Source organism: Carcharodon carcharias, chromosome 6 (assembly GCF_017639515.1).
Source record: "Carcharodon carcharias isolate sCarCar2 chromosome 6, sCarCar2.pri, whole genome shotgun sequence".
NCBI classification, from domain to species: domain Eukaryota; kingdom Metazoa; phylum Chordata; class Chondrichthyes; order Lamniformes; family Lamnidae; genus Carcharodon; species Carcharodon carcharias.
The window spans coordinates 38,016,951-38,029,353 of record NC_054472.1 but is presented as its reverse complement, the minus strand read 5'-3'; the positions used below and the strand labels follow the sequence as shown (position 1 = coordinate 38,029,353).

The 12,403-nt window shown below is 43.3% G+C and overlaps 1 protein-coding gene across 1 annotated transcript in view; it reads left to right on the top strand.

The window, feature by feature from the left end:
* The window catches only part of dpys (dihydropyrimidinase), a 118,325-nt gene that overhangs the window by 54,189 nt on the left and 51,733 nt on the right, over nt 1-12,403 (top strand). The window contains exons 2-3 of the mRNA XM_041189985.1: nt 7,250-7,408; nt 10,417-10,596. Of these exons, the coding sequence (XP_041045919.1) occupies nt 7,250-7,408; nt 10,417-10,596 (339 nt within the window). The remainder of the gene's footprint in view (nt 1-7,249; nt 7,409-10,416; nt 10,597-12,403) is intronic.

Below are 12,403 nucleotides of genomic sequence, written 5' to 3'. Positions count from 1 at the left end.
TAAGGGATATGGGGCAACGGAGTTATGTTGGAACGGGCTTGTAAGACTAAATGACCTATTCATGTTCCTATGTTCTTAACCTTCCAGCCCTCTTCTAAATAGAGGCTGCCAATTTACAGTTCTGAGCTGAACTATTGGGGAAGGGTGAAGGAATGGTTAAAGGTCAAGTGAAAGGAGGTAGTTCTTCATATGAAAAGGAAAGCAGTGGGTGAGTAAAACCCACGCAACTCTTTTATGCTTTGGGGACAATACTAGAACACAGAGAAAGAGAGGTCCAAGCATAACTACACCATCTTTCAACAGGAGATGATACATTCCCTGGACAGGGAGATCCTAAAGTGTCAAGAACACAATAACAAATCTGCTATTTCAGGCACAAATGCAAAAAGCTAGTGAAAAATAAAGCAGCTGTTTTTCATGTTTTTAAAATTGCATGAGGTGTGGATATGAGCTATGTGTTTTGTGCCTATGTTTTGGGTGGGAAATGGTGCAAAGCATGCTAGTTTAGTGCTGAGAACCTGCACAGGCGTTGGTCAACTCAAGGTAGAAGTGCATCTTGAACATAGAGAAGGCAATGGCGTAGTGGTATTGTTGCTTGATTACTAATCCAGAGACCCAGGGTAATGCTCTGGGACCCTGGGTTCAAATCGAAATTCAAGAAAAATCTGGAATTAAAGTCCAGTGATGACCATGGAACCATTGTCGATTGTTGTAAAAACCCATTTGGTTCCTTTAAGGAAGGAAATCTGTCGTCCTTACCTGGTCTGGCCTACTTGTGAATCCAGACCCACAGCAATGTGGTTTACTCTTAAATGCCCTTTGAAATGGCCTAGAAAGCCACTCAGTTGTAACAAACTGCTACAAAGTCACAAAAAAATGAAACTAGATGGACTAGTGCCAAAAGTGTGAGAGCTGTCTCACAGGCTAGTCAAGCAACGGCCTGACATAATCATCCTCATAGAATCATACCTTACGGATAATATCCCAGACTCCACCATCACCATCCCTGGGTATGCCCTGCCTCACCGGCAAGACAGTGGTGGCACAGTGGTATACAGTCGGGATGGAGTTGCCCTGGGAGTCTTCAACATTGACTCTGGAACCCATGAAGTCTCATGGCATCAGATCAAACATGGGCAAGGAAACCTTCTGCTGATTACCATGTATCGCCATCCCTCACCTGATGAATCAGTGCTCCTCCATTTTGAACACCACTTGGAGGAAGCACTGAGGGTGGCAAGGGCGCAGAATGTACTCTGGGCGGGAGACTTCAATTTCCAACACCATGAGTGGCTCGGTAGCACCGCTACTGACCGAGCTGGCCGAGTCCTAAAGGACATAGCTACTAGACTGGGCCTGCAGCAGGTGGTGAGGGAACCAACAACATGGAAAAACATACTTGACCTCATCCTCACCAGTTTGCCTGCCACAGATACATCTGTCCGTAACAGTATCGGTAGGAGTGACCACCACACAGTCGTCGTGGAGACGAAGACCTGCCTTCACATTGAGGATACCCTCCATTGTGTTGTGTGGCACTACTACCATGATAAATGGGATAGATTTCGAACAAATCTAGCAACTCAAGACTGGGCATCCATGAGGCACTGTGGGCCATCAGCAGCAGCAGAGTTGTACTCAATCTGTAACCTCATGTCCCAGCATTTCCCCCACTTTACCGTTATCATCAAGCCAGGGGATCAACCTTGGTTCAATGAAGGAGGGCATGCCAGGAGCAGCACCAGGCATACCTAAAAAAAATGAGGTGTCAATCTGGTGAAGCTTTAACACAGGACTACTTGCGTGCCAAAAAGCATAAACAGAAAGTGATTGACAGGGCTAAATGATCCCACAACCAACGGATCAAATCTAAGCCCTGCAGTCCTGCCACATCCAGTCATGAATGGTGGTGGACAATTAAACAACTCACTGGAGGAGGAGGCTCCACAAGTACTCCCATCCTCAATGATGGAGGAGCCCAGCACAGCATTGCAAAAGATAAAGCTGAAGCATTTGCTACAATCTTCAGCCAGAGGTGCTGAGTGGATGATCCATCTCGGCCTCCTCTGGAGGTCCCCAGCATCACAGATGCCATCACAGCCAATTCGATTAACTCCACATGATATCAAGAAACGGCTGAAGGCACTGGAAAACGCAAAGGCTATGGGCCCTGACAATATTCCGGCAATAGTACTGAAATCTTGTGCTCCAGAACTTGCCACGCCCTAGCCAAGCTGTTCCAGTACAGCTACAACAGTGGCATCTACCCAGCTGTGTGAAAAATTGCCCAGGTATGTCCTGTACGCAAAAAGCAGGACAAAGCCAACCCAGCCAATTACCGTCCCATCAGTCTACTCTCGTTCATCAGTAAAGTAATGAAAGGGGCCATGAAAAGTGCTGTCAAGTGGCACCTGCTTAGCAATAACCTGCTCACAGATGCCCAGTTTTGGTTCCACCAGGGCCACTCAGCTCCTGACCTCATTACAGCCTTGGTCCAAACATGGACAAAAGTGCTGAACTCCCGAGGTGAGGTGAGAGTGACCTCAAGGCAGCATTTGACAGTGTGGCGTCAAGGAGCCTTAGCAAAACTGGAGTCAGTGGGAATCAAGGGGAAAACCCTCTGCTGGTTGAGGTCATACCTAGCACAAAGGAAGACGGTTGTGGTTGTTGGAGGTCAGTCATCTCAGCTCCAGGACATCACTGCAGGAGTTCCTCAGGGTAGTGTCCTAAGCCTAACCACCTTCAGCTGCTTCATCAATGACCTTCCTTCCATCATAAGGTCAGAAGTGGGGATTTTCGCTGATGATTGCGCAATGTGCAGTGTCATTTGCAACTCCTCACATACTGAAGCAGTCCATGTCCAAATGAAGCAAGACCTGGACAATATCCAGGCTTGGGCTGACATGTGGCAAGTAACATTTGTGGCACACAAGTGTCAGACAATGACCATCTCCAACAGGAGAGAATCCAACCATCGCTCCTTGATGTTCAATGGCATTAACATCATTGAATCTCCCACTATCAACATCCTGGGGTTACCATTGACCAGAAACTGAACTGGACTAGCTATATAAATACTGTGACTACCAGTGCAGGTCAAAGGTTAGGAATCAGATGATAAGTAACTCACCATCTGACTCCCCAAAGCCTGTCCACCATCTACAAGGCACAAGTCAGGAGTGTGATGGAATACCTCACACTCAAGAAGCTTGACACCATCCAGGACAAAGCAGCCTACTTGATTGGCACCACATCTACAAACATTCACTCCCTCACCCCAACGCACAGCAGCAGCAGTGTGTACTATCTACAAGATGTACTGCAGGAATTCACCCAGGCTCCTTCGACAGCACCTTCCAAACCCCTACAATCTAGAAGAACAAGTGCAGCAGATAGCTGGGAACATCACTACCTGGAAGTTCTCCTCCAAGTCACTCACCACCCTGACTTGGAAATATATCGTTGTTCCTTCACTGCCACCGTGATAAATTCCTGGAACTTCCTTCCTAACAGCACTGTGGGTGTACCTACACCACATGGACTGCAGCAGTTCAAGAAGGCAACTCACCACCACCTTCCCAAGGGCAACTAGGGATGGGTAATAAAATGCTGGCCCAGTCAGCAAAGTCCACATCCCATGAAAGAATGAGAAAGAAATGTTAATTACAGACCTAACTTCTGTTTTTGGACTCCTTAAAAGAATTCGTTATCAATGAGCTGGGTCAGATATTGGGTCTGATCCACTCAGGATTCATTGGCGGCACCCATGGCTATCAATTAAATGCAAAAAAGTGGATCCTATCAACAAAAGCACAGAATGGATTTGACTCACCCATTTATCACCCTGGATGAATACATAGCAGATGAATTCAACTGAAAGTGTGAGGTGATACATTGGTTGGTAGAATGAGGAAAGGTAAAGCATGCTAGATGGTACAATTTTAAAGGGGTGCAAGATCCAAAATACCTGGGCGTGTTTGTGCACCAATCTTAAAAGTGACTGGACTTGTTAAGAAAGCAGTTAATAAAGCATAGGCAATCCTAAACTTTATAAATAACCACTTAGAGTACAAAAACCTGGAAATTATGCTAAAACTATACAAAACACTACTTTGGCCCCAGCTCGAGTATTGTGCCCAGTCTGGGCACCACACTTTAGGAAGACGTGAAGGCTCCAGAGAGGGTACAGAAGAGATTTATTAGAATGGTTCCAAGGAATTATAGTTATGTGGATAGACTGGAATCACAAAATCACAGAATTTTTATGGCACTGAAGGGGGCCATTGGGTTTGCGCAATTCACCTAGTGCCATTCCCTGCTTTCTCTGCGTAACCCTGCACATATTTCCTTTTCAGGTAACAGTCTAAATCCCTTTTGAATGCCTCGGTTGAACCTGCCTTCACAACACTTTCAGGCAGTGCATTCCAGACCATAATCACACATGAAAAACTTTCGCTTTTGCATCTTTTACCAATTACTTTAAATCTGTGCCCTCTCATTCCTGATTTTTTCATGAGTGTGAATAGTTTCTCCCTAACTACTCTGTGCAGACCCCTAATGATTTCAAATACCTCTATCAAATCTGTTAGCCTTCTCCAAGAAAAACAGTTTCAACTTCTTCAATCTATCTTCATAACTGAAGTTCCTTGTCCCTGGAACCATTCTCATGAATCTTTTCTGCACTCTCTCCAATGCCTTTATATCCTTCCCAAAGTGTGGAGCCCAGAGCTGGACACACTATATCACCTGAGGCCGAAGTAGCATCCTATAGAAATTCAACATAACCTCCTTGCTCTTGTACTCGATGCTCCTATTAATAAAGCTTAGGTTACAGTATACTTTATTAGCCACTCTCTCAGCTGGTTGCAAGACTCTTGATTGCACTACTCTCTAAGGTCCTCACCTCATACTTTGGTATCAACAACATGAAACAAACTATGGATACAATCTCCACTTTTTGTGAAAAACCTTTATTAATCCACTAAGCAATAATATATACTTAACATATTCAGTTGCTTAGTATGACCCATGTGCAGGAGCTCATTCCTGGGTGATCGCGAACTGGAAGAACAGCACCTCATCTTCCGACTAGGCACTTTACAGCCTTCAGGACTGAATATTGAATTCAACAACTTTAGATCTTGAACTCCCTCCTCCATCCCCATCCCCTTTCCATTTCTTCCCCCTTCCTTTTGTTTTTTCCAATAATTTATACAGATTTTTCTTTTCCCACCTATTTCCATTATTTTTAAATCTTGTATGCCGGGCTAGTCTTTCCACCCCACCCCCACTACAGCTGTACCTTGAGTGTCCTGCCATCCATTCTTAATTAGCACATTCGTTTAGATAATATCACCACTTTCAACACTTCTTTGTTCCATTGTCTGTGACATCTTTTGATTATCTGTTCCTATCACTGCTTGCTTGTCCCTACAACCACACCACCCACCCCACTTCTCTCTCCCCCCCCCCCCACCTTAAACCAGCTTATAATCACCTCTCTTCTAAACATTCAATCAGTTCTGTTGAAGGGTCATGAGGACTTGAAACGTCAAGTCTTTTCTTCTCCGCCGATGCTGCCAGACCTGCTGAGTTTTTCCAGGTAATTCTGTTTTTGTTTTGGATTTCCAGCATCCGCAGTTTTTTGTTTTTAAGGCTAAGAGGAGGTTTGATAAACATGCAGGGTTTAGATAGAGGAACTGGTTCCAATGGCTGAAGGTAATCAGTGGTCATGGATTTAAGGCGGCTGGCAAAAGAACAAGAGGCAACATGAGGGGGAATTTTTACACACAAGTGATTAGGAATAGGCATGTGGTGCTTAATGAGATGGTAGATACAGATGCAATAGTAGCCTTCAGAAGGGAATTGGATAAATATTGAAGGAATAAATTGCAGGGATTTGGGGAAAGAGCAGGGGGAGTGGTGCTAACTGGATTTCTTTTCAAAACAGCCAGCACAGATGCGATGGGCTAAATGGCCTTCTGCACTATTGTATGAAACTTAAATAATTATTTTTGAAAGAAAATTTTTTTTGGGTGGTAGCATACTTGCATCTGAGTCAGAAGGTTGTGTGTTCAAATCCAAGTAGCATGGGCAAGATGGGCCAAATGGCCTCCTACTATGCTGTAACTTTTCTATGGTTCTATTTTAGAGACTTGAGCACATAATCTATACTGACGCTCTAGTTCAGTACTGAGGAACTGCTGCATTGTTGAAGTGCTGTCTTTTGGATGAGACTTTAATCTTTAGCTCTTTCTGTCCTATCTGCCCTTTCAAGTGAACATGAAAGATCCCACAGCACAATTTGAAAGAGAGTGGGGAATTCTCTGGGTGTCCTGACCAACAGGTTATCTGCTAATTATCACATTGCTTTTTGTAGGAGGTTGCTGTGCACAAATTAACTCTCTTATTTCCTAGATGATAGTGACTAAAGTTCAATTGTACTTAATTGGCTGCAAAGCGTTTTCCTGCAGTCATGAAAGACAGCATACAAATGTAATTTCTTTCCTCCTGTGGAGCTAGAGGACTGGGAGTCCACTGACACTTGCCATGGACTGTTGCTGGTGGGACAGGCAGCCTGAAATTGATGTTTCCTGTGGATGAGGTGCTTGTGGTGATGCAACCAGCATCAGCTGTTCACCTGATTATGATCATGAGCCCTGCAGATCTATTTCTATCAAATCTCAGGCCTCTGGGTCAGTGTTGCTTGTGCAAGGCTGAGTCTCGTCCAGACAAATTTGTGCCTCCATGTGTATTCAAAATGCCACACTTAGGTGCTTATCATCAAAAGAGTGACAAAGCTTCCACAACATAGTTTGGCCTAGAATTATTTTTTCCAAAGTACTTCCAAATAATTCAGGTGGACTAGAATTTAAAAATGTGATTTGTAATCTCATTTTTTGGATTGAATTCAATGGAAAGGAAAGTTGGGCAGAGTATAGCAAGCAGCTGATCTGAATCACCCATTTTATTCCATCCTAAAAAGTTGCAATTAACCCCTCACCACCTCTATCAATGCCCCCATATTTGGAAATGACCATGCCTTGACATCTCTGGATAAATAAGGATAGGAAAGGACTTGAAAACATTAAATTACATTTCTTTACCTGACTCCTACTACATTGCTACAGTGAAAATTAAATTTGAATATTCTAACTGATATGCAAAATGTAGTTAAAAGTGGTTTGCTAGGAGGTTAATTTTATTTGGATATGTTCAGTAAAGGTAACTACTATTTCATTCTTTCCAGGCTGCTGTGGCTGGAGGCACCACTATGATATTAGACTTTGTGGTGCCCCACAAAGGTGACTCTTTGTTAGAGGCCTACGACAAATGGAGAAGCTGGGCAGATCCTAAAGTCTGTTGTGATTACTCGTTCCATGTGGCTGTAACCTGGTGGAGTGCAAAGGTACATTGAAAAGTACTGATTAATAAATTTGTTTCACTAGTAGCAAAATTCTACTGGTTGTAATGATTTGTGGTCTATTTTAACAATAATAGTCAGGACTTTCTGAAGCAAATCTCAACAGCCGAGTACCCCACAGTGTCCGAGAGTGGGGCATGTACGGGTTTAAAATCAATGCCACATTCTCACCAACCACTATTTTAAATCCTGGGTTTCAGTGAGTATAAATCAGACTCTCGTTTTAACATGTGTTCACTGCCAGACTCACCAGGAACACTGAGCATCCAGAAGGAGCTGTGAAGTTCAGTGAATTTAATCTCTTTTAAAGTTTACATATGGGCAAGGAAGAACATGAGGACTCAAAATGTCAGTTCATTTTTTTTTTAGAAGTTGTGTATGAGTTTAAACTTTAAAACAATCAAATTCTAAACTGAATTCCCAGTATGTGCTTCCATTATTGAGTTGATAAACTAGGTGGTCAACTTTCCACTTATCCAAAACAAAAACAGAATTACCTGGAAAAACTCAGCAGGTCTGGCAGCATCGGCGGAGAAGAAAAGAGTTGACGTTTCGAGTCCTCATGACCCTTCGACAGAACTTGCATTCGAGTCCAAGAAAGAGTTGAAATATAAGCTGGTTTAAGGTGTGTGTGTGGGGGGCGGAGAGATAGAGAGACAAAGAGGTGGGGGGGGGGGTGTGGTTGTAGGGACAAACAAGCAGTGATAGAAGCAGATCATCAAAAGATGTCAAAAACAATAGTACAATAGAACACATAGGTGTTAAAATTAAAGTTGGTGATATTATCTAAACGAATGTGCTAATTAAGAATGGATGGTAGGGCACTCAAGGTATAGCTCTAGTGGGGGGTTTTTTTTATATAATGGAAATAGGTGGGAAAAGGAAAATCTTTATAATTTATTGGAAAAAAAAAGGGAAGGGGGAAACAGAAAGGGGGTGGGGATGGGGGAGGGAGCTTACGACCTAAAGTTGTTGAATTCAATATTCAGTCCGGAAGGCTGTAAAGTCCCTAGTCGGAAGATGAGGTGTTGTTCCTCCAGTTTGCGTTGGGCTTCACTGGAACAATGCAGCAAGCCAAGGACAGACATGTGGGCAAGAGAGCAGGGTGGAGTGTTGAAATGGCAAGCGACAGGGAGGTTTGGGTCATTCTTGCGGACAGACCGCAGGTGTTCTGCAAAGCGGTCGCCCAGTTTACGTTTGGTCTCTCCAAAAACTTTCCACTTATCCAACTGCCCAGCCCTAACTCATCTCACTCCCTCCTCACACCCTATGCCTAAGTGTTAGACAGGGCAGAGTGCATTAGGCAACACTCACCTGCCATGAACTGAACCAACTCAGGGAATAATCTGATCGCGTAGAGCCCTGGGAAAAAAAGGGCGGTTTCTTTGTAGCCTCTTCCTCCACTTTATGCTGCTGCTTCTCAGTTTGTCACCTGATGAAAAGGATTGCTCCCTCATAATATCCAGGCTGTGCAGTGCACTACCAGAAACCTCCATACCCACTCAGCTGGGTACTGTAAGGACCCTCCAGAGCCACTCAGGCAGTGAAAACATTGTTTGAGTATACCAATGGTCTGTTCTATAACGTTCCTTGTCGCAACATGGCTCTTTTGGTAGATGTGTGTGTGGTTTTCTGACTGGAGTCATGAGCCATGTCAGAGTGGTTACCCTAGCCACCCAGTAGCCAGCCTCTGACTTGCTGTGGTCGTTGGACTAGTGGTGGCGCAAAGGAAGACATCTTTGCTGCTGCCAGAGTACCTGGAATTTACCTGCATCATTCTCTGTATGTGATCACACATCAGCTGGATGTTGTGGGAATGAAATTCCTTTTGGTTCATGGAAATGGTAGAATTCAAATGAGATGCATGGCAATATGTAAGCAGTCAATGGCACCCTGCACCATGGCAAAGCCTGCAATCCATGCAGCATCTCATGCCTGCTCCTCCTCATTGGTAGAACAAGTTCAGACACCCTTTAGCTTAACATCAGTGGTAGGAAAGTTAGCAGAATCTTTACTCAAAGTTGTGATAATTAAATTTTCAGTTTTTATATTTTCTTTAAGTAATCAGCACATTATCCCAAACATGAAGGTCATGCATGACCAATCTTTTTGAAATTTTTGAAGTAATAGAAAGAGTAGATGTAATGTACTTGATGTAATATATTGGAGTTTTTCACAAGGCCTTTGATAAGGTACCACATAATAGAGATAGGATTAAGGATAGAGCCAGTGAAATTGGGGTGCAACTAGCAGAATGGATAGGAAACTGACTACAAAGCAGAAAACAGAGAGAAGGAGGTAAGGGTAGCTGCTTAGCTTGACAAAAGCTGGGAAGTGGTGTTCTGCCCGGATCGGTGCTGGGAATGTTATTGTTCACAATTTAAATAATGATTTGGTCATCCTAATCAATACTTTTTCCGACATAGCTAAATAGAAATTTTATATCCAAGGTGAATTCAACCTGGCATTTTAATACAATATTGGTTCTCTCCCTATCCCAGCTCATGTGTATGATTTTCAGTTGACAAAGTCAACCTGTTTCTCTGCCAATTTTCTCTTTATTCAGCTTTTAAAAAGATTGTGGGTGCCTTCTGTGACAGATCCCTTTCCCATTCCTGGAAGTGCATCCCTTCCATTGGGAGCTTTATTCTAAACTTGACCTGCAATAGCCGTATCTGTGTAACAATTGAATAGTAGCTGCTCCCCTTCTAGGAGGTATGGTCAGAGAAATGATCATCCCCAGACCAAGGGTGCTTTCTCACAGCTTCAAGAGTTAGCTTAAACTAGCATTAGAACCAGGTCTCACTTGATGAATTAGGGAATTAACAGAAAGGGAGAGAGTTGGGGGTAAAATAAAAGGGGGAATAAGCCTGATTAAGGCAATAGTAAACTCAGTGGCTATCTCCATGACAAATCTTGCATTTGGGATTTTTCAGCTTTTGCTATTCTTTCGCAGAGTGATGAACTCTCTCATTTATTTTGCCTTTTCACAGGTGAAAGATGAAATGGAAATTCTAGTCAAAGAGAGAGGTGTGAATTCCTTTAAGATGTTTATGGCATATAAAGGTGTCTTTATGCTTCATGATGATGAGCTGTACCCTGTTTTCTGCCATTGTAAGGAATTGGGAGCAATTGCTCAAGTTCATGCTGAAAATGGCCATTTAATAGTAGAGGTGAGTTGTAGCCAAACTGTGGTCTTGCTTGAATATGTGTCTATGTGTAGGACAAATGCTGCATTTTTCTTTTTAGAATAAGTGACTTTTGTTAGAAGTTAAGGAATTCAAATGAAAATCTGACGCTTTCCACATTTGAAAAAAATGTTAGTTTTCTGTATTCGTAGTGCTAGAACATGAATCATTTTGTGTTTTGTACTCAGTATTCCTAATTCTAAGTTCTATTTTTAATGGATAAATGGCTCAGTCGTTAAGCAGAAGAAGATGAAAGATGATAGGGGAAAAACCAGTGGGATTAGTTTGAATTACTGTGGTAAAGAGGCAGTACATACACATTGGGATTAATGACTTCCTTGTGTGCTGTACTTAATGAGCCAAAGAAAGAAATTTTGGGAAAGTTAACCAAATGCTTTAGAGAGGTGAGTTTTAAAGAGAAAAGAAATATCTAGGGGTTTAGAGAGGGAATTCCAGAGTACAGGGCCCAGGCTGCCGCAAACATGGCTGCCAATAGCAATGTGAAGAGAAGGGGAGATGCACAAGAGACCAGAATCAAAGAACCAGAGAGGGTCTGTGGAGAAGGGTGGTTGGCCTGGAGGAAGTTACAGAGATGGGCGACACAAGGCCATGAAGTGACATTTTAAAATTAAGTCATTTGGGGATTGCAAGCTAATGTAGGTCAGCAAGAAAATAATACGGGAAAGGTTGTAGGCTGCAGAGTTTTAGATGAGCTGAAATTAATGGAAGGCAGAGGATTTGAAGGCAGACAAGTGAAAATATAATAGTTGAATTGTAGAAGTGACAAAATATGAATGAGGATTTCAGCAGCATATGGGCAACACAAGGGAGATTGACTGGCCATGTTGCGGAGGTAGTTTTTGGAAGTCTTTATAGTGAAAAGGTAATGGGTTAGGAAACACAACCAAAGGTTGAATAGGAGAGTGTAGTTGCAAACAGTGCAGTTCATTCTTAGTCAGTAGCTGGGATGTGAATTGAACAATTAGCAAGGGTATGGACGTTCTGTTGGGGGCCGAAGTTGGAAGATTTAGTGATTAGCAGGAAGAAAATGGATCAATCAGTCTAAAAATACAGAAACAATGGAACAATCGGGAGAGGTGGTGGAAAACCTATATTTTTTTTACTCCTTCACGGGATGTGGGCATTGCTGGCTCAGCCAGCATTTATTGCCCATCACTAATTGTTCATAAGAAGGTGGAGGTTAGCTGCCTTCTTAAAGCGCTGCAGTCCATGTTGTGCAGGTACACCCCAGTGCCATTAGAGAGTGAGTTCCAGGATTTGATCCATCGACAGTGAAGGAACGGCAATATAGTTCCAAGTTAGGATGGTGTGTGGCTTGGAGTGGAACTTGCAGGTAGCAGTGTTCCTATGCACCTGCTGCCCTTGTCCTTCTAGGTAGTAGAGGTCACGGGTTTGAAAGGTACTTTCGCAGGAGCTTTGGCGAGTTGCTGCAGTGCATCTTATAGATGATACACACTGCTGCCACTGTGCATCAGTGGTGGAGAGATTGAATGTTTAAGGTGGTGGATAGGGTGCCAATCAAGTGGGCTGCTTCATCCTGAGTTGTATTGAGCTTCTTGAGTGCTGTTGGAGCTGCACCAATCCAGGCAAGTGGAGAGTATTCCATCACACTCCTGACATGTGCCTTGTAGATGCTGGACAGGCTTTGGGGAGTTGGGACATGAATTACTGAGCACAGAATTCTCAGCCTCTGCCCTGCTCTTGTAGCTGCAGTATTTATATGGCTGGACCTCAGTTTCTGGTCAATGGTAACCCTCCCAGGATGTTGGTA